This window comes from Onychostruthus taczanowskii, unplaced genomic scaffold (genome assembly GCF_017590055.1).
Source record: "Onychostruthus taczanowskii isolate IOZ18803 unplaced genomic scaffold, ASM1759005v1 scaffold4, whole genome shotgun sequence".
In the NCBI taxonomy this organism is placed as follows: Eukaryota; Metazoa; Chordata; class Aves; order Passeriformes; family Passeridae; genus Onychostruthus; species Onychostruthus taczanowskii.
This window is the reverse complement of record NW_024501459.1, coordinates 21,173,186-21,196,930: the sequence shown is the minus strand read 5'-3', so window position 1 is coordinate 21,196,930 and position 23,745 is coordinate 21,173,186. Positions and strand designations below refer to the sequence as shown.

Genomic DNA, 23,745 nt, shown 5'->3' with positions numbered 1-23,745 from the left:
CACCCTACTTTATAATGCACACAGCTTATTTTTCTAATGAAATTAGACATTTACAAAAGGCAAAAGATTAAAAAAAACCACCGAAGGCTTACACACAGGTGTTTCAAGGTACAGTTTCATTTTATATTTTTATAACTTTGCTGGTAGAAAAATCCCCCCATAACACAACCCACTGTTTTGAATCCATGTGATAAAACTTCTCCTATGAATCTCTCCTAGTATCCAAGGAAGAAGCCTGTATCCTGGGGCTTACAGTTTCATAGCACTAAGCACTATTTTTTGTAATGGAAGGAGATACATTGCATTTTTTTTTTAAACCAGCAAACACTAGGAAGGCGGTCCAACAATGCCCATAGTAATAACGGCATTGAATTGTGTCCAACCTGAGTAGGAACCACAAAATTAAACCACCTCTCCCTTGAGCAGCTGGAGTTTAGTAAGAATGATCAAGGGCTCAAATCATTGTCCCATGCCAATCAACAGGACTGCTGTCACTGACTGGAAAAGGAATTCCAGCTTTGGAGTTTTTTATTTAGGCTGGCTTCTGAAATCCTGCATCTGCTCTCCTGGGTAACAGGCTTATGGGACAGATCCATTCAAGGTCGTTTTTGACACTGAATTTCAGTGATAATCAAGAAAACTAGCATCAACTCACAATGACAGCCTTCTATGGTTAGTTATTTTAAGAGCACTATAATACTTGGAAATACTCTTTTTTTTTCATATTCTATATGGAATTTTGATTTTAAAGGGAAGAAATTCTTGGTAACTATTGCACAATTCTTCAATATAGAGAAATTTCTTCCTATAGTTTTATTGGAATATGTGTCAAGCTGCAGAAATAACAGAAGGGGAAAAGGAATGCCAGAATACAAGTGGTTTTATTTATGTTTTCTTTCACTGGGATTACACTTGGAAGGATTATGCTTTCCAGTCTCTTTGTGTTGTCATCTCAGCTCCACAAAGTACAAAGAAAACATAACATCCAACAGCTTAGAAGAAGAACTGAGCATTCAGCACATAATACTGCTGGTTCAAAATCAGCAGTGCCTTTCTCAAATGCTAAGCAAACAATGAGAAATGAAGAAACAATTAAGAATAAGGAAGTGTTGGTTAGTTTTCAATACACGAAATATTACAAGACACATGGATTGTGTCCTACAAATACCAGGAAAAGCTCAGGAACTCAGTAAGAGAATTTTATTTTTCTTTCTGTGACCCAGAGTGCTCTTGTGTAGACAAGACTCACACCCTTGTCCCTTCTAGCGGTTGTACCTACGTGTCCTTTCTGGGATGAAGTGATTCAGTACTAAAAACCACTGTTCACTGTTAGAAAAACTGCAATGCAGAGAGCATTAGACAAACTTTCATGAAGTGATGTTTTCAAGAAGCTTAAAGAAAACAAATGAAGAATAAACATGCAGAAACTTTAAAAAGCAGTAGTAAATAAAGGATCTCTGTGTCTGAGAGAAGTTCCAGTAGGGTACTATTTCTATGGAAGTCCTAAAAGTATATGTTCAGTCCATGAAGTGCTTTCCCATGACTAATGCAATCACCTCCGAAAAGCAAAGATGCAAAATAATTTTCCCTTGTTTGTGCTATCCCGCACACTATTTTCAGTCAGACCTTCAATGCATCTCTCACAAACCTCTATTGTGGAAGTGTGCCTTCAGTTTCAATAGATTAAATCAAAGTCTCCATTTGAAGTGAACTTGAGATGGCAGCACAAAGAAGCAATATATCTTCATAAATGACCGCTGTGACATGTAGAAGTTAACTTGTGCTGTTTGGATTATGGCTCATGAACACCACTGCACTTTTCAGTACGTGCAATAATTTACTTTTAGGAACAAATAGTTTCATGACTTTTAAAATACTCCTCCAAGAGACTAATAAATATGAAGCACTTGCTTTGGACAGCATTTAAAAAACGCTGCCAGCCCTCCCCTGTCAGACTCCAGCCAGAAACACAATAGCACCACAAAACACATCTACACTAATGGAGCAGAAGAGAACTTAGACCAGGCTTCTGTGTGCTATTGCAAGGATTACCTTTATGATGACACATGCTCAAAAGGAATATCCAGGTATTTTATATGGTTGGAAACAACATAGGAGGATTTAAAAATAGCTAGCTTGTCACATTCAAAAAATTACCTTGCTCCAAAATTAAAGGTGGAAGTCATTACAACAGAAACAGTGAAAAAATTTTACCTAAAGACATTTACTTTCATATTCTAGCATCTTTCTTAATCAGTACACACTTGATTTATGCTAAGATTTAGAAAGACATCTCACAGAATCTGAGTAACCTAATACAATTTTACACATAGTTAGATTAGGGCTTATATATAATTATAGTAGAGTTGCATTAGCATTTCTCAATAATAGGAGGCTTCATCCTTGTTAAATTGCTGTGTATGCATAAATCCTTTTGTGTGAATAGAAAAAGAAAGAGCTGGCACATTTTAATAGATGCAGCAAATATATAAAAATAATCCCTGCCTTACAGTAACAATCACTTAGGTTTAAGCAATACAGGTATTAAAAAAGAGCTGTTTGTTCTTCCTGGTTAACAAAGGGAAAGACAATGTTTTGACAGAAACCATGGACTTTCTGTTTTCAAAAACATTTCAGTGTTGACATTTGAATCAACTCCAAATGAAATGAGTAGAAATATAGAAGGAGCTTTTTTCCTTCTATTATTCCCTGTGCATTTGCTCTTCCTTAGCTGCAAATGCTGTTTGGTTCATTGCACTGTCACCTAATGCAACACAGAGCATGATTTTAATTGGCAAACTTCAATAGGGGACAAGAGAATTAAGAAAATGAAAACACATGTATTTTAACAAAGGTAGCAAATGCACTGAACTGGCACTTAGCTCTCTTTTGAAAAGCCAGTAGCTTTGCTACAAACAACAGCACGATGAAGAAAATTGCTTTCCCGAGTTTGGGGCAGCTCAGAAGCAGGAGCGTGTGTCCCAGAGCACAGATGCAGCCGTGCTGGTTCAGAGGCATGTGAGCGATGTGTTCTCACTGCCAGCAGCAGCCTGTCAAATGTATTCCCACCCAAAGGATCCTGGTGCCCTCTCAAGGAAGAACTCCAGGCTCCCCCATGGGTCCTCCACGCCTGGGGGGCAGGGATACAATCTCGCTGCTGAAGATCAATTAGCAAGTGGTTTTCCTTTCACCTTCTACTAAAGTGATAGTCTATGATTCTGGTTCTGAACATTCACTCTTCACATTTGTAACTTCAGTACCTACTTTCAGATTGTCATTGACATTAAGACAGCTATTAAAATGTAAATATGCCACTATATCTAATATATTGGTGCAACTGTCTACACAATTCTTTCCTCTTAGGAAAACTGTAGATACATCACATACAGGGTAGTTATGCTACAGTTATAACGCTCTGTTCACAAGTATCCTTGACAAGCCATCTTCTGAGAAGAAAGGGTAACAAAAGTTGTAAAAATAATTGCAGGGGAAATACTGCAGTTAATTTAAGAGCCGGCCAATTTACTCAAGTCTGGAAACAGGAGTAGCAAACAAATGGCAAAACGTAGTAAAGAACAATTTTAAGAACAATTTTCCAGGAGAGATTTAGTTAACAATCCACTGACCGCACTGGATTTCTCATTAGTATCGAGCTGAATCTTATGATGGTTCATTCTCCCCATGAGAACAATACTTACATGTTACCAATTAGCTATTCTTTAGTGAAAGAGAGTTTTTCAGCATTACATTGGGACACATATGGGCTCTGTAAAAATATGGGATGTGTAGCACACGGTAAACAGAAAGTAATGATCTTAAACAGGCCAAACCCTTGAATTCATCACTAATAAATGTCCCCATGCATTCAGCGGTACTGGCTGCTGGGAGCCTGTTTTCTTCAAGTACTTCAAACACTAAAATCCAGGAACATTTATTATTTTAATCCATTACAGGCAGTGGTTGATTTAACTTTATTGGTTGTGGTGGTGGTAGTAGTTATAGTAGGGGTAAAGCTATGTTCTTTTACACATCATTTCAAAAGGGCTTAATTATATTTTATAGCTCAGGCCAGGAATCCTGCTTGTTTTGTGTCTAACAAGGTTCAAATGGAGTTCAGGTCAGTGATGAATCAGAAGAGAAGTCAAAGATGGTTATCTATTTGAAATGAGCTCATCTCCCTCAAAGAATAACTGGGCAGGTACATCATGTTCATTACACTACTGCATACTAAATAACTGAAAAATCTCAATTCACTTGGTGATTTGGTAATTTTGGATTTTGTGATGCCTGATCACAGAGGGCACATTAAAGTTTAGATCCAAAGGTAGATCCAAAGGGATTTTAATTACTGGTCAAGGCTGTCTTGGGAGTACGGTAATTTAGAATATATTTGTAAAGCTCCATATTGCCTTATGTTATTCCAATTAGGTGGAGAAAAATGCACAATATAAACCACCAAAATAGTGTTCATATTGCGTCTGTGAGTCCAGCTTTCAAAAGTGAGTGCTATATTGATATGAGTAGTACTTGGTTCTTTTATCATAAACATTTTTAGATACCACCAGGTTTCAGAAAAGCAGCTAAACATTCTTACTCCAGCTCTACAGATGGACATGGGGATGTTCTTCAATTAAGAAAAAGATCTATGCATTTTCACATTTTAATTTGAGGTGGCTGGTTGAAAACTTTGGCTTATTATCAGGAGATAGCTGGTACCTAAAAATGTCACTGATCTTTAAAGTTGTAGATACTTAGCACAACTGAAAAATCAGACACTGAATGGTTGCCCAGCAAATGAAGCATTACAAAACACTGGACGCCACTCAAGATGTATCCAATATAATCACCACAAAGTTGATTTAGAATTACAGCTTTGATGTCTTGCTCCTCTGGCTCTACACTGGATTCAGTGAATTTTAACTGCTTTAGTAAACTAAATCATCCATGAAATAGAGGGTAACTTTTCTTTATAAATAAACCATCCTGAAGGTAGTGTCTGGCAGCAGCTGAGCTCTGTTTGGGCCTCTCTAACCCAGTCAATTATGCTTGTGGAAGTTCAAGGCTTGACAGGTACACCCAGGCCAATGAACCAAACAGGTTTCCCTGCACTCTTGGAATGTGGCTCCTGAGGATCAAGGACAGTGCAGTCCAGGAGTATTCCAGTCTTCTCCCTTCAATCCTTCCTCATTTGTATACTTCTCTGTATTCTCATTTATGCCAGCACGGTCGTTAAAGCGTACCTGTGTCCAGTGGGCCAACTGAAGGAGTTCATCTTTAACTTAAACTTCTTTAGTATTAGGTTAGTTTTCAGAGAAATGAGTGCCCTGACTCAACCCACTGATCAGCTACCTAAGTAACTGAGCTAGCACAAGGCAGTGTGTGGAAATGTGTGGCTACAATAACCTGAATTTCCTATGAAATTGCACCATTTGTCTGAGCACCAAGCTAGTGACTCCATCCCATAAAAATATTCTTGACATGGAAAAAGAAGAAACATGTCAGTATAGCAACAATTTAAACAGCTTAAGTAATTGGTCCCTACAATTGGAAATAATATCTAACCTCTGTGTCCTATACCTCACACTGAAAAATGAAGATTGAACCAGAAGAACATCACAGAAAGCAAAAAATGTATAAAGAAAACATCCAGCTTTCACAGTTATATCTACTGTCTCATGAATTTAAACAGTCTGTTAAATTGACTTCCATGTAAATACTGTATCACCTACTACTACCACATACACACTGGGATCCCACTACCAAAAGAAATTCCAGTCACAAAAAATATGTAATTAATTTCACAATAAAAACTGAAGAGATTAAAAACCCAACCATATTTGTTCTGAATCAAGTTCAATCTGAAATATTTTTAAAGCCGAGTTACTCAGATAGCAAATGCAAGTCTACAAAATTAGTGCCTGAACAAACAACCTTCAAGGAACTTTTAATTCTTTTTTTTACTCTCTGAAGTTAACGTGCTAGTTCATCAGTAGCAATTCTGAAGCCTATTACAAAGTATCAGTAGGGAATCTGACCAGGATTAATAGTGGTACTCAGTCCTGGGATTAGATGGTGTCTTGTTTCATGGATTTTAGGCCATCTGTTCTTCCCTCCTACATTATACTCCTGCAGAACTATAAACGCACCTCCACCTCAGGGACTATAGAAGGGAATTAGTATTCTTCTGCTTTTCATTATCACAAGATTCAGTAACTCATTTCATTGTCAGGATAATCCCCTTTTACTCTTTCTTTTGCGCTTGCAGGATATGCCAAAATGACAAATAAAATCCCAGATGTTAGAGACCTGATGAGGTCTCCACCTTTCCTTGAGTGTTGGGTTTAAGCTACTTGGGACACGGTGTCAAATCTGACAGGACCCTGATGCCCACACCCAATATTCATTAAGGTTTGTTAGTGATTTGTATAGCTGTCTACAAGCTGTACTTCCACCTCAGTCCTCAGTGGCCATTTAAATATTTAGTTTGTCCTCTGGCTTTTACTGACAGAGAATTAATTTCCTATTGTTCAAGTGTTGGAAAGAGTTTATATTTCTTTCTAAAAGTAACAAATGCCTTCTGGGTGTTGTAAATGGCTTGTTACTGCTGCATATTATTTTAGGTAGTCATATCTAATTTAAAGTTTTATTTCCCCACGGGCTAACTTGCATATCTGCAGCATCCAAAGGCTATGACAACGCCTTAGCAGAGTTTTCTCAAGGGAGTTAGTTAACTCCAAATTGAAGTTTGGTCTTTGCGCTATACCAATTCATATCTGCATTTAATTTCTAAAAGTTCTGTAATTATTTTCAGGTTTAGTAAAAATACTTGCAATTATCATAGGCTCAACTAGTGTTTATTTTTTCCCCCTTATTTATATGCTAAAGTAATCATCTCTACATATGGGACAAAGGGCTGGGGAATTCTGTGTATGATCTTTGGAATATTTTATGTCCGTAACTCTCTCAGTTCAGACACCAAGCAGCACGACTTCCCTCCCGTGTCCAGCCAGAGTAAAATAAGGCTCCACTGAGAGGCTACAGGCTTCTCGCGGTCTTTCACTTTGGGGAAAGAATGGTCCTCAACTTCTCTTAATTTATCTGCTCTTTTGGCAGGTAGGTAGTGCTAATTTCAACTACAAACCTACACTAACTGAAAGCCATATGTTTAGAATTGCATTCTATTTTCTAGTATTTCTTGCTAAAACTTACTTCAGTTCTAATGCCCTGTGACAGTTAAGGAGTGAGTCACACACCTCAAGCACGATACCAAGCGACCTCAGATCTGACTGGGTACACGGGACTCCAGCTCTTAGCATTTATGGAAGATGCCACGTACTTCAGAGGACAAAAATCACTGAACCAGGTCTAACAGCAGGTCTTGGAGTTGGGGTTTTCATCAACAGTACAAATAAGCTGCCAAGCTAAGTGTTTGGTTTTCAAAAAAATGGGTACAAGTTTTAACTTGTAACTCCAAGCCACAAAATATAAAATGACTAAAGATAATTGTTTTATTGAAAATCAGTATGATGAAGTCTTACCCTTAAGGGCATCGGGAAAACTATAATGGTAGCCTCTTTTAAAGTAAATTTTTTTTTTTTTGAGAAGGGATTTTGTTTTGTTTTATTATTTTTTCTTTTTGTGTCAGTACACCGCAATATAGTCTATAACAGTATTATTTTACTAAAACCAAAATAGTTAGTATTTAAACATGAGTACAGAGGGAAGCATAAGTATTCTAACAGAAATAGTAACCATCTTGTTATAAGTAACTGTTGTACTAAAACCTGAAAAATGTCCAAAAGATGAAGTCCCTTAACACACTAAAGGTTTGGGGTTGTACAACAGCGCAGCAGTATATATAGAAATAGCGGTGTTTTAGTTTGATCCAACTGCAATGTGAGTGTTCAACACTTATAATTAATTTTGTTAGAAGCGAAATCATTCAACTAATTGGCGGGGCTGTTTTTCAGAAGCTAAAAATTTTTAGTTTCGTAAGAATTTAAGAAGAAAAGTGAAACTAGAATGCCTTTAGTTTCCATGATTAAACGAGTAAAGTCTAGAGGGAAAACTGATAATTAGAAAAAAAAAGTTGGATAGCAAGCTTTCTTCTTAATTTCAGCTGAAAAAAAAATGAAAGCAATACACAAGGTCATGCACTTTTATTTCCCCCCTATAAGTGAGGGAAAATGCCAACAATATATATTCTTGCAAGGCTTTTTTTGCTCAGTAATTCCTAGCAAATAGGATTCCTTAAAAAACAACTTCATCTCCTGCATTAAAACTCGTCTGGAAAAGGGGTCGTTTACACTGTTTATAAAACTCTGCCACATAAAACGTGTAAAAAACCATATTTCACTAAAAATAGCTTGCGTAAGTAAGGGATTAGAGTAGTTTCTACTGCTATAATTGTTCCTTTGTAGTTTTTTTCCATGATGTTTTTGAATAGTGTTTTTAACTATGTTTATTAAAGTCAGCACATCAAAAAGGATCAAAGAGTAAGCTAGTGAGAACCAAAGAAACCCCAAGCGTATTGTGTTGTCTCACTGGGGAGTTATGCAGATTCAAGTAAACAAGTGCAAATTGTTGAGGTTTTAATGAAAATTTTCTACAATTATTGTATCTGAAGTCATTCTATATAATAACATCTGTACAGCAGATGGCCATACTGTACAAAAGGCAAGCAATGCTCCTTTTTCTTCCTCTGTTTTAACAGTACATCTGAGATGACTACTTTTGTCATTGCGCTTAGCTTGGTTCAGCAAATAATTCGTAAAATGCAGCTGCTGCAGATGGTCACAATAGTTATTCGACTGTAAAATCAAAGACACAGGCAAGTATTCATGTATTAGTTTCATTCTATTAAAAAAACCTGATGTTAACCCTGTTCAGCTCAGAAGGTGTATCTATAAAACCTTTTATGAAAAGAACAGTAGTGAAGAGCTGAAATATTTAAATGCTCCTTCCTCTCAAGACACAGCTAAAATATTTTAAAAATTGGGTTAGCTTGCATAATTTCTTTGCAATAATAAAACAAATCTAGTTAGCAACTGTGGTATTCTTCTAAAAGATTTTTAACATAAGATTATAATATCATTTCCCCCACAATGAGTATTCTATCTTCTCTCCTGAAATTGCAATTTCCACCTTGGTTTCTATCAGCACTTTAAATTCAGATCAACAACTGTAAAAAAAAAAAAATCCAAGCAATTTCTTAAAAGATTTTTTGACAATTTCAATCAGCTTTGTGAAAGTATGTCTTTTGCTCTAATTAGAACTTAATTTACTGCACCATAACAGTATGCAAAACCTCATGCAGATGTACTTTTCTTTTTATTCTTTTATTTTTAACAGCAAAAAATAAGTGAAAAGCGTCTGTTGATGTCTACTAATTTTCTGGTTATGGAAGTTCTTTATAAGCAGTAACTGATGTCCATTTTCATTAGATTTGACATCAGTATTGCTCCACTTCACAATGCCTGCCAGACTATGACCATACTGAAGATTCATGTATGGCTTATAACGTGTAAAATAAAGATTGATTTCCTCAGACTGCCAGAAGAATTAAGAAAGAGAACTTCATAGCTGAAAATGTTTCTGAAGCTTAACATGCAAGGCAAGGTACGTCCTCCTTTTGGGAGGATGAAAACCTCCAGGGTAAGTGAAATACAGCGTGAGTTTGCCAAATTGCTTTATAGAACAGTGAGGGAACAGCCTGGCTTTGATGTATCGAATCATGATCCGAACACCATAACGTACCATGGGACAGATAATGCACAAATGACAGAGGGGAACCCATGGAAGGGAAGAGCATTATGACACAGAAACAAAACTAAAACTATTTAAAGCACATTATAAAGGCTTTTACTCAGCTGCAGTGCCTTCTGTGCTAGAGTTGTGATCTGAGTGGAAAAGCGTGGGAACACAGGCACTGCTCCTGCCTGCACTGCTGTTTATTAATCGATAAATCAAAAGTTTCTGGCCCCGGCTCTTTCACGGGTTTTCATGTCCTATGAACCTTAAACTTTTCATTTTTAACTTTTAAAACAATAAAGAAGAACTGGAACTTGCTGGCCTGAGGAAAAATATTTCTGATGAAAAAGAAATAAATCACCACCTCAGCTGGCCAACAACTTGTTCCTCTCAGCTAGAGACTGTTCTACCTCTCAAGCTACTCTCCCAACTACCTACATCTGCCTCATCTCCACACCATGGAAATACACCATCTTATTAATTTTACTGAAATGCTAATAAAACAATTTACAATGACACTCAAAATATCTCAATTTTAAATGAGTCTCTGATATCTGGTTAATTGTACCTGAGGCTTTAAGTTTCCTTGCAGTGCTTCAGTAATGAGGCCAGAGTGCCTGTTTTCCCTGTATGACTCTCAGGTGTGCAGAGGAAACATGTAAAAATTGAAAACTTCATAAATCTGGAGGAGAATAACAGCATGACCCAATATTTATATAGTAGCACCTGTCAGGGCTCTGAACAATTATTTTTACATTTTTTAAAGACAGAAACAAAGGTCCTAACAAGAAAATCTAGTTACAGAGTGAAAACTGTCAAAATTTTGCCCTTTGAATTATGTGCTAAATTATTGCAATACCAGAGGAGTGGTTCTCATAACCACTATTTCAGCCAGAATTCATCAATAAATTAGTAATTACAAGCTAGGGGATATTAACTACAGAATTAATCATTCTTGGGTGCTCCCTCAAAGAAAGGAAAACTTGGGTAATAGAGTCTATCAGGGATTTGCTATTTTCTGTTGTGGATTTATGATGCTGGCTGGAGCAGTTCCCTGCAATGCCCCACACTTCGAAATGGTCACTAGACCACCACTCACACAAACCAGTAGCTCTTCCAGCTTTAAAAAAAAGTCTTACCTGCAGTTTTATGTCCACTTTTAATATTCAGGCTTCCACTGAGGTTTGAGAAAGAGACTAACAAACAAGGTTTACTGGGGTGTGGGATGGTTTCCATCAAAACAACCATTTGAACGGTGTGAATGGAAATTTTCTGGAAGCAGGAAAGGGCTTGCCACAAGTTTTCTTGCATTGAAGCCTTTTGCACAGTGCTGGTGTGGGCTGCAGGTAGAAAGTCCTTTGTACTGGGGTGTCTGGATATCAAAGTGATGTCCTCATCTGGAATAATGCCAGCTGATGAAGCAGCCTCCTTCCTGGACACATCTTCATTTGTGGTTATGATTTTCTTCAAGAACTGGTTTATTTGGTCAAGTCTGGCAAAACTGAGATTTGCTTTCAAAGGTTTTGATATGTCCACATTTATGTCAGCTGTAGGGGAGAATTGGGAGAAAGAAATGTGACAAGCTATCGTGCATTTATTCAAGCTGTGTGCAAATACAAGCATGGAGCGGAAACAGCTTTTCCATCATATTTCCACTATATTTCATTACAAGGACTGAATCAATGTTAAAACATAACAAAACAGTATTTTTAGCAATAAATTGGAATTAAAATATAATTAAAAATACTATAAGCAACCATAACTATGTACAGTTTTAAAGGAAGAAACATGGCGCAAAGTGGATTTTATCTCATCCCTTCATAGGGATCACCACAGCTATCTGAAAGACACTCTCTTTATTTGAGTGTGTAGGAGGGGAGATACATTAGTTCTTTTGTGTCAGAATAAAAATATACTTCACATTCTCTTGAGTTTTATATCCAGAAGAACTATTTGACTAAACTCCAAAGCCAACAGCGAACATTTTCAACACATTTAAATGAGTGAATAACATGTGTATTGTGTTGTTTCCTACACAGTTCATATGCAGCAGTCTTCAAAGCATTTTCAAGGTGAAATGTGAAATAAAAAGCAAATACAAAAACTGAGGTATGTTTAGATTTCTTCATTTTCCAGGTAGATTGGAATAATTAATAGCTTTAAAATTTTTTAAAAAGTCATTATTATTTTTGAAATGTTTTTCATCTCCTCACCAAAAAGGATTTTGGTCTTTCTCAGACTACTAAAAGACTCACAGAATTTTTAGGAACCACAATTAATATGAACAACATTATTAATAGTGATATCTTGGTAGCTGAGATGTAGGAATCGCCAAAATTATTTCACAGGCAGGAAGAAGGCTGAAACTTACTTCTGTGCTGCAGCATCAGTACGTAACAATTCCTTACAGAATCCAACTTCTAACTTAGTTTTTAAGATTTTTCATTTCAAATTCAGTTTTTGACCAGTAATGAGACAGCTACTCTGGTTATGGGGAAAAGGGCTTTTCCCTTTGCTGTTTGACTGCCACTGCCCCAACCCCATGAACCAAAAGTGATTAAAATTCTGTGCATAAAATAGTTGAAATGTTCAAACAGCACTACTTAGTTTCGAGTTTCATTATAAATATATACAGGAAACACTGTCTGTTGAAGGTTTTACACAGATTAATGAATATTTCATAGAAACTAGTTTCAAGCTGTCCAGGATCACATCTTACTCTTAACATTGATGCAAACTAATGAGCTTGATTCTTCCATTCTTTAGATAATTTTTTACACCAACAGTAAAGAGCTGTAGGGGCAGAGTTTCAGAGTTGCTTTTAAGAACAGGTTTATATTGACTTCATAGACTCACAGGCAGGTGGCAAAGTACTTTTCTGATCCCCTCCCCCCAAAAATATCTGGCACATTTTCTACGAAGATAAGACAAATTTATTAATGGCTGTGTAAGATCTGTCATAGCTGAACTTAAAAAACCAAAACAATCTTAGAAAAATGTCTGCACTATTCCACAAGCTACAGATAACTGAAATTTAAGACTAAAAAGCTATTTTTAACTTAGAACTTTAATTGCTGATTGTCTGAAAATGCTTTCTCTTGCACTGAAAGCCTTCCACACTAAACTAGGAACTGGCAAAACACTAGGTAATATGTGGGTCCAGCAGGAACGCAAGTACCAAAGCTAGAAAGCTGGACATTAGAAGAAAACAGGATTGGAGAGGGTTGTTAAACACTGGAATTGGCTGCCCAGGAAGGTGATGGAGTCAGGATCCCTGGAAGTGTTCAAGAAGCAACTGGACATGGCGCTTAGTCAGGGTCTGGTTGACACGGTGTTGATCAAAGGTTGGACTCAATGATCTCAGAGGTCTTTTTTCAACCTCAATGATTCTCTGTGGATTTTCAGGCATTCAAAACCACACAAGACCAACTTGGAAGATTTTCCAAAATCCTTATATATTGACATTTTAATTGAAATCATGGGAAGAAAAATGTCATAATACTTTGGATAAACTCCCTACCCTCTTGGCACTTGGAATATCCCAAGATTTGTCTGCCTTCTATGCAGACATCAGCAGACCTCTCCTTCCTTTGAGAAAGGAGTTAGGAATAAAGTAGAGATCCATGTGACATTATGACATTATTTACAACAGTCAAATGGAGAGTTTATAAAATAAAATGTTAAAAAAACCCAACCAAACAACTGCCTTATAAATTTAAATTTCTCCCTTAGTGCTGTATTTAATAAAGGAGTAAAATAAACAGATGTTACTTATTGCTTTTGCTAAATAAATTAAGTTTCTAAGGTAGTAAAGGAGGACCCTTATTCCTTGGTATGGCAACTTTTAAATCTAATTGCTTTATCTTATACGCATCTGATTGCCAGCACTTTCCTATAGTAATATATCCCAGAAGGGGGAAAAAACCCAAGAAACCTCCCTGACGCCCAAACCTAAGTTGACTCAACAGATGTCAAGGGCTTAACCCAAAGCTTAACACATCCAAAAGGATGGAAAAGGAGATGAACACAAAGGGAGAAGCTCCTTTTGGGGCTTCCTTTGGCCAGGGCAGAGAAGACACAGGGTGCTGCTGCAGCACAGTGGTGGAACATGCTCAGCACTTGGGCCTGTGCTTTTATCACTGCTCTTGGCCACTCATCCAAGAAGGCAATAAAAAAATGGCCACTACGACACCAGAGAAATGCAAATGACTTCCCTCTTTTCTGTTTGGAAACCATGCATGTCACACAGAAAAATGCTGTCATGACTGATAACTTGACAAAGTTTTGTATGAAATTATTATTATCCAGTAAATCAGCCCTGACAGAATGTGGTGGCAGCCAGAAGCATAATTGCAGAAAATGTGACTTTGGAACCTTCACTGGAAATATTTTAACTATCTCATAATGATATAGGTTATTTGTACAACTGGTTAAAGATTATGTAAAGAGATTCTTTGGTATTTTAAGTAAAACATTCAAAAAGAAAAGAAAAAACACAATTGAGCAATCTTTAGTCTTTGACCTCTTTTATACATTATCCTTAGCAATGTAAGAGAAACTTTAACATTCCTCCTAAGGAAAATATATTTAAGTGATGGACAGAACAATGAAAACTGATGAAACATGAAGAGCTATTTATAGGAGTTGATTAAGATAGATATTCAGCTGCCTCACCAGACAATCAAAATGCACTAAAAAGAGCTTTAAAATCTATGGGTCACTCAGATTCAACTGCAATAAAATTTTTGCGGTGCAAAATCCAAGTGTAACAGTTTTTTTTAGATTATTTTAAACACCTTGGGAAGAACAGCACATAACACTATGTAGATTGTATACCCATAGGAAAACACAGGCTTCCTGTAACTCCACTAACTCTTTGAATTCCCCAGAATTACATCAGAATCAACACAGAGCAAAAGGTAGTTCAAAGTCATCTTAACGCTTCCATTACATCAGCTTCTCCTTTGCCTATTAGTGACTGGCTACCAAAATTATAACCCATGCATTCTTTAGATTTAAGATGTATTAGCAATAACTTATTTTGCCAGGTGTTATTTATTTCCAGCAAAAAAAAGTGAAAAAAAATTACTGTGCTTACAAATTGAGTGCATTCAAGAGAGGTATTTCTGTTATGCTTAAAGCAAACGGAACTACTTGGTATCAAAGCAATTTTTGATTACAGTATAGCATTTGAGTTTGAATTGTTCTTTCTCTTCCTCAATTTCTTCACTGCTTCTCTTTAGATTACCCAGTAAATCCATGTGTTTCAATTATTAGTTTCTAATTAGCCTTCACAACTTTCTGAACAGCAGCTAGGAAACAGAATGATGAAATAACTAGAGAGTTAAAAGGAGATTAGATAAATATAAATAAATTACACTTATTATATGCTCCCACCACACCAGGAGATGACTTAACAGTGGAGGAAAAAGAAACACTTTGGAATAATGAAATCAGAGAGGGAATTCAGGTCCCAGAGGCGATTCTACGGAGTTTTATGTTAATGCACACCTTGTGGGGGACCAAAAATCAACTGGAATAGTTTCCTGAAAACCGTTTCCAGCTATTTTCTCATTTTAAAAGTTCCAACTTCACTTGACCCATTAGTCATCATATTACTTACATTTATTATGTATTTTGAAATCTATTACAAAAAACCCAATGGATTCAATATGGCCTGTTTGAACTAAATCATAACAACTATAAAAGGAAACCTATGAGCAGCATTCTGAAATTTCTGTCTGAAGCAATTTCTTTCTTTGTCATTTTATTACTTAGAGCTTCAGATAAAAAAATGCAGGGTTATAAGTATTTTATTCTTGTTCTCCATAACATTCAAATTTGTATTGGGAAGATATAATTTTCATCTGTGAATAATGATATTACTCAAAAGGACTTTTTCTTTGGAGGGCTAAGGATGTATAAGCAACACAAAAATAACAAAAGCTCCTAACATGGTTGCTCCAAGTAAATTACAGCTTACTGGAGCTGGAAGCTTCAGTGGACTTATTCTAATATATGCCATAAGTTAATGTACAAAATGTTACTACTTCTATGACTTAAAAACTACCATAATATTTTCTTTATCTTAGATACCAGAAAGTAAACGCCATGAAAATTGGTCAAAAGCTGAATATGGACAGGCTGGATCAATGGGCCAAGTCTATGAGGTTCAATAAGGTGAAATGTGAGTCCTGCACTTGTGTCACAACAATCCCATACAGCCTGACAGGCTGGGGGAAAGGTGTCTGGAAAGCTGCTTCTTGGAAAAGGACTCGTGGGTGCTGGCTGACAGGAGCTGAACATGAGCCAGTGTGCCCAGGTGGCCAAGAAGGCCAATGGCATCCTGGCATGTATCACCAACAGTGTGGACAGCGGAACCAGAGCAGAAACTGTCCCCAGCACTGGGCACTGGTGAGGCCACATCTCAAGTGCTGTGTCCAGTTCTGGGCCCCTCACTAGACAAAGGGGAGAGTGTCCAGAGAAGGGCAATGAAGGTCTAGAGAGTAAATCTTATGAACAGCAGCTGAGGGAGCTGGAGTTAGTTAACCTGGAGAAAAGGAGGCTCAAGGGGGACCTTACTGGTCTCTACAAATTCCTGAAAGGAGACTGGAGCCAGATGGGGAGTGGCCTCTTCTACCAGGCAACCAGTAACAGGACAAGAGGAAATGGCATCAAACTGTGCCAGTGGAAGTCCAGTTCAGGAAGAATGTTTTTACTGAAAGGGTGGTCAGGCATCAAAATGGGTTGCCCAGAGAGGTGGTAGAGTCACCATCCCTTGAAGTATTCAAGAAAAGACTGGACATGGCACTTCGTGCTATGATTTAGTTGCCATGGCAGTGCTAGGTCAAAGGTTGGACTTGATGATCTTGGAGGTCTTTGCCAACCTTAATGATTCTGTAATTTATAAGACTGGGATCTTTTCAAAGACCAAGAAATGTTGAAATGTGAGAGAGAAAAACAAGTCATTTTCTCAGAACTGATTTCCATAACCCTTATTCAGCAGTGGATCTTTTGCTTCTCACAGCTAAAATAGAAAAGCCCAGGTCTTTCTCCTTGAGGTTAGACATGGATCTTATTCTCCCCATCCCCAAGTAGGCTGTGAAATATTAAACTTCTTAATATACAGTACTTCTCTAGAAAAAAAACCTACTATTTATCCTAAACTCTTAACATGATTTAATTTCCTAGTCCTAAACAGGAGAGGAGCAGATGATGGCATGAAACATTTTACAAACAGTGACATTCTTTCTCCCTTAGCCATCCATCCTGATGTAGGGACTTTAAACAGGAAATATGAGGAAGGTAAAGGTAATCCTGAGCCCTGATTCTGATTTGGAGTCAGGGTGGCCCTTCAGCAAACGGGTAATGGCTGAATTGCAAAAATTAAATTTATAAAAATAGGAAAGAGACATGTAAAGGAAAGACCAGTTGTACTGTTCTCAATTGCCTGGTCAAGCATCAAAAGAGACACAAATTAAGAGAAATTGAAAAGCAAGAAGAATCCCAACTAATTGTTTTTATCCTCTAATTCATCATTCCCAATTTGGATCAAGGGAAAACGAGGAAGAAACTTGAGACAAGGCTTCAGAGGCCATCTGCAGTCCATCTTGCATTTTGCTTCTGTGAGACAGATGCCAGTTAGTCTAGAAGAGACTGGTAGTCACTGCTCAGTATTCCTACCCGCTGCTGTCTCTGTGCTGCAGCCCCACAGAAAGGGGCTGCAGCACACAGCAATTGTAAGGCCAATTTTGCAAACTGGAGCCTTCAGGGAGCTCAAACACGCTGAGCCGTGCTGGGTGCTCCCCAGCAGGAACAACCACTTCTTCCATGACCTGGTGTGTCACCGACATGATGTGACGGTGACACTTAGACATTAACAGCTCCAGCTTTGGGATCTCAGACAAGGCTCAGAGTGATCCAATTCTCTTAATTTTTTAGAACTGTCACAAGTAAATCAAGATAGATTGTTGCAGGTCAAGAAGCCCAAAGATGCCATTAATAAACAATGGAGGGTTACTGCTATTCAGTAGATGATGACTGAAATTAAGCAACTGTGCAGCTACCAAATACAGCTCAATGCCATGCAGAAGTGTGCCAAGGGCTGGGTGGTGAGGCCAAAACTTATAATGGGGGCATCGGGAGGCACTTCCATGAAAGGAAAACCCAGGCTAAGGGAAACATTAACTCTCTCAACAGAGAGTCAGGGAAGATGAAGCACAATACAGTGAGATGAAATAAATTGTTCCAGGTCATGGAGCACGTTTGTGGAAAAGAAAAGAACCCATAAATACTCTCTATTTTCCGCTTAGCTGCTGAATAATACATCTATATTAAGACACACATGGGATGAAAAAAAAACCCAAAACAACAAAGATTTCAGAAAATGGAGCAAATGTTTGAAATAAGTGTTAAAAGAATGCCAATACACTGAAAATATTATAAGAAAATATTTTTCAACTCATCCATGTGGCTCCAGTGCACAGTTTTCATTTCCTGTACTTAGGCACATACAAAACTAAATTTAAAATAAGTGTTGCAGACACTGTTTTTAGAAAGTTACTTTGATGATTTTACTCATTATTACACTGATATTACAGACAATAGATGTGTCAAGTCCAAAGCAATACCTACATGCTGGTACACCTGTTTGGAATATTTCTCTTTGCCCTCTTAATCAAATAAATATAATTTCATGGCTACAGTGTCAGTGCTTTAAAAACTTGTTTGTAAAAGAGCAAAGGGAAAAAAAAAGCCCTACTAGAAAGCTCAAAAGTTTTGCAAATGACCCAGAGTTAATTAGAAAAGTCTGCACCCTGGCTAGTTCCCCTTCTCACGTGTCAGCTCTCATTAAATCAAAAAATTCTCCTTTCAAAGTTAACAAACACCATGGTTAACAAAACTGTTAAACTGGGATCAAGTGGGCACATTCCTAGGTTTATATATGATGTCATGCTAAGCAGCCCACAGCTGAACTTGCAAGTAGTATGAATGATTTTTCAATATATTAAGTATCTGATCTAATGCTAATTTTCTCTCTATAGGCTAACTGTGCTGGGAACAGGTGGCCCTGCTTTCAATTACGGAGGGCTAACATGCCAGTGTGAGGCCTGGATTAGTTCACCTTCTCACAGGGAATTTGCCTCGGTTGGGAATGGATTTATTATGGCTTCACACATGGAACGGAGCTCATGTCAGCTGAGGGCAGTGATACATCATATGATTCAAATTAACCTGCTGTGGACTGTTCCGCAGGGCTGATATTGTGTATTAAAATGACGACATTTTTAAAACAGCTTGAAAGAAACCAGGATTGCTGAAGTGCAATGGTTCCAATTTGTTCCAACTAATCTATCACCTGCTGGAGATATTATTCTAGAGGGTTTCTGGTAGCTGCTATTTTCCAGGTTTCTCCAAACCACTGACCTTGGTAATGGATACAATTGTTGCCTCTGCAAACAGTGGGGAAAAAAGGCCGGAGAGAGTGCTATGGTGCAGTTCTGATTATTATTTTTTATACTTAAGCCAAGATCCCCTGCTGTGCCCCTTGTGGTCCCCAGATCACGTGTGGAGGGCAGGGCATGAAGGAGAAACCCACCAGCTCCCCAGTTCTCACATTATCTTTCAGTGGGACACAACATTTCTTAGTTTATTTGGATATTGTCTACTGCAGAAATTATTTATAAAGCTGAATTATCAAGGACCTCCATTACTTCATGTCTAACCCAATGCCTTCCCAAGAAACTACTGCAGAAAGAGGACTTCACTATAAAGCATCCATAATTTGAGTGTATCAGTATTTAAAGGCAATTTTAATGAAGCTGTACTTCATAAACATGTTCTTGCATCATTTGCATCCAGACAGACTACATCAAAGAGAGCTTTTATAGGTAAGGAAGGTGATTTAAAAAAAAATCCAGGAGGACTAAAAGGTAAAGACGATAATTTTTCAAAACCTGCTAAAACAAGATGGTCATATTTGTTCCTCACATAATGAATTATATCTAATGCTGAAGCAATAAACTGTTCACTTTAATGTATTAGACAAAAATTGGATGTACAATCCAGTAACAGACTGAATATAAAAGATAGAGGATCACGTAAAGTGATGTAAATGGAATTCAAAAAATTTTACATAATTAGTTTCTGTAGAAAGAGAACGAATAGTCCTTTAATACGTTGTGGGGTTAAAGTCGAGGTCTGTTCCCACAGGCCTGATGATGAATGCTTATTTCTCCTAGGATCCTATTACCTTAAATCTGGAAGAAATATAGTTTTTCTTTACTTGCCAAAAATGTACAAAATAATCAACTCATGTGGCAAGAAGTGCATTAATGTATCCTGTTATTCTCATTTAATTAGTGGTTTCCAAGTTTAGCTACTTGCTGTAGTTTTTTGATCTCCGAGCTAATATAGACTGACAACCTGGTTTCCTGTGTGGTGAAACCATACGACTTTTCTGTGGAACACCATCTACTTATCTACTTCAGCTGACAAACTATTTGCAAGGAGTGCTGGTTTTATCTAACACAGAAAACACTAGCAGATTTTTTTCTGTTAACTGTTCAATAGTATTTTGCATTACAAAATATAGGCATGTTTGGTTCTTATATTTGAAATTTAACTTCAGCACACCAACAATGTATTTTGAAAGAAAAATGGCATTACAATTAAACCACTGAACTCTGAACACTTGAAATCGACACAGAAAACCGTATAGTTATCCCAACTGCTACATATTTTTGTCTGCATAGGCACAGCTTTCAAAAATGTGCTTACAGATGATCAACTTTCCAGAACAGTTGATCATCTGTAACCAACAGGCAGCACCTACCAGTATATTCAATACATTTCAGCGATTCACTTACTACAGTTATAAACCACATATACATAAATCACCATGAAACACACTCTATGTCATTAGAAAACAGGTCACTTAGTAGCAGCATTCTTTGCCAGATATTCACCAAAAAAGAACAGCTTTCAAGGCCTGCAACATAACTCCACTACAGCAGTGCCTTTATTTATTCAATTTATTAGCTAAGCTGTCTCCCATTGGTGCCTTTATTTATTTAATTTATTAGCTAAGCTGTCTTCCATCGGTGCCTTTATTTATTCAAATGATTAGCTAAGCTGTCTCCCATCACACATACTGTTTGTTGATCTTGCAGGAGCTCTTGGGAGTTTTGCTGAGGTTCTTGTCCTCAAAGAACAACTGCCAGCTGAGCTAGGATCTGGTGGTGTAACACTTTCTCCAGGCCTGCTGACGGCCAAGCTACCTCACCCTGGAAGAAGCTGTGGTTAGGGGACTTCTTGTCCCACAGGGCAGTTAGTAACTCATTTTCCAGTAGCCTGCTGAGGAGCTGTCAGGCTCTTGTAACTCTCTGCATGTGCTGTTCTGACGCAATCACACGCAGAATGAGCCTTCCATTACTCATCCAATGAAACTTCCATCCCCCAAGGAAGGCTTCTTGGTAAAGGTTAGTTTATTTGAAGAGGATCTCATAGTGGTAACAGCTGAGGTTAGAAAAATCTGCAAGGGATGGTGGAGCTGTTTTGTTGTACTACACTGGAAAACACTTCATTAAAATTCATAGAAATTACCGTTGAGTCATATGTAATGATAGTTCCAATTAGCAGCAAAAAGATGATGAAAAAAAGCCTTTTGGCTAAGAATAGGTCCTGGAAGAAATCTCTGAAGTTTTAAATGCTTTGCAAGAATAAACAGACTGAAGATTATGATGCATTAATTTATGGTTTTCCAGTTCAGCAAAACACTATCGAGGGGAGAGATTTAACACTAATGCAAGATACAACTGAACTGGTGAGATTGGGGTGAACACTTACATTATTTGTGAATATATACTTTGCAAGCTGGTCCAATTTCTATGTTTGCTACTTTTGCTAGGAATCTGTCCTATTGACGGGACAGCATCAGGGAAACAACCTCAGGTGTGTAATAAATTAAATATAAAGGCCGTGCCAGGAAACTACAGTGAGAACCTTGAGAGAAGTGGAATGCACAAATGAAGGTCTGGGAATATGGAAATCTGACAAACGTGGGGACAGAGGACATACAAGAACTGGTAGCAGAAGGATAAAAGAAAACCATTCTGGCAGCAGTGATCAAAAAGTCCCTGATAGTAGATATCTTAACCCCTCTTGTGCTGTTCCTGATTAGAATGAAAAGCCATCATCACTATCAACTAACCATTTTTTTTTTCTCAAATGGTAGCAGAACATGTAGCAAGCCTGAAGACTCAAATGCCTATTAAGGTACCCAAATATGGATCAATATAACAAAAGTCTTCCCTGAAATTATGTTTTCAGATAGCTGGAAAACAAACAAAAAAAAAAAGGGGTAATGATGAGGTTGTTCACATACTTTATTGTTTCCTTGAAAGCTCTGCCTGTGTGCAAAAAACATTTTCAAGCTACTTAACCACAGTATCTATAGTCAGGGTCAGATATGTGTGTTTCATTCACTGGTTACTCAGTTTGATGGCTTGGGCTTTGATATTCAGAAATTATTCCTGCTTCACCCAAAGACAATATGAGTAGTGTTTCCAACATAAAATTCTATATTTTCAAGTACTTTGGAAAACGAAATTGTGTGTTTCAAATTGATAACCTTAATAAAATGAGAAAATATTTAATGCCCCTGTGCCTTAATTGTCTTCTGTGAAATGGCAAGGGCATAGTATTCCATCATCCATGTGAGGGTTGTGCAGTAAATTAGTATTTCTGTAGTGCTCCGATGCTACAGCTGTAAGGCACGCAAAGAAAATTCTGCTGCAGATCCAGGATTAGATAGTGTGCTGTAAGACTGTATGAACAGGTAACTGAATGAACAGGAGAATCCTGTACTCAAGAGCTCCTCACTAAATGGCTGATAACAGCTGGGCTGTGTGAAGTAAGGATATTCAGGATAAAGAAATAGGTTAAATAATTCAACAAACTATAACAAATATGCATATGAGAAAATAGTTACGATGTATTTTTTAACTTTCACTATAACCTCAATTATTCTTCATTGTAATGCAGCTATAAATACATACTTCACAAAATAGAGAATGCAATTTGCAAGAATTTCTGATGCTCTAGGAGTGGGATTTCAAGTCACATTATGTCATGCAAAGGCTAACAAACCTCTACACTACATCACTTACATTAATTAAAGAAACACAATATAACTAATTTTTAGATTTTACAATATCAGTACTTAGGGTGACTGGAATTTCTAGAGCCAGGTATCCAAAGAATCCAAGAGAAGATGGCCAAGAAAAATCTTCAGAAACATTATAAAAGTCATCTTTTCTAAACACAACTGCAATAACATTTCACTTTTCTAGGACTAGAGGCAGGTAGGCTGAATTTTGCTGGAAGTTTGACAAATTCAGCCTTTCTAAACTTACTGTGGGAAGAAAATTAATAATTAAACCCTAAACCAATGACTGGTCCTGGACCGCCCATTCCCCAGTTTTCATTTTCATTCAGGGTAATTGCCAGAGGAAAATTTCACATTAGTGAGCAAGGAATAGAATACATTTCTGATTATCTGACATCACTGAGTCATAGAATAATTAGGGTTGAAAGGGACCTCAATGCTGATCTCCTTCAAACTCCCCTGCCACGGGAAGGGCACCTTCCACTAGATCAGGTTGATCAGGGCCCCATCCTGTGTGCATGTGTGCATATCTAAAAGTAGATTACATTGGAAAAGAAAGATGAAAGTGCAGCACTTACCTGGTCCATTAAGGAAGTCTTTAATTTGCACAGTGATAAGAGGAGGTGGAATACCACTTTTAGCATCTACCTCTCCTGCTACTGTCTGCAACCAAACCTTGCAATAATCCAAAGCTTCTGGTAGAGTCTTCCCAGGATCTACAGATGATAATTATCATAGTCATTAACTATATTCCAGGAATATGATATATTACAGAATGCTACATACAAAATTGACTAGACAAAATTAAAGAATTTTAAATGTAATAT

At 37.4% G+C, this 23,745-nt stretch overlaps 1 protein-coding gene across 7 annotated transcripts in view; it reads right to left on the bottom strand.

Moving 5' to 3' along the window:
- VPS13B (vacuolar protein sorting 13 homolog B) overlaps positions 1-23,745 on the bottom strand; it is a 429,942-nt gene that overhangs the window by 83,566 nt on the left and 322,631 nt on the right. For all 7 annotated transcript variants that reach the window (XM_041413097.1, XM_041413101.1, XM_041413100.1 and 4 more), the window contains 2 exons: positions 23,497-23,634; positions 10,890-11,297 (listed from right to left, as the gene is read on the bottom strand). In XM_041413097.1, coding sequence (XP_041269031.1) covers positions 10,890-11,297; positions 23,497-23,634 — 546 coding nt within the window. The remainder of the gene's footprint in view (positions 1-10,889; positions 11,298-23,496; positions 23,635-23,745) is intronic.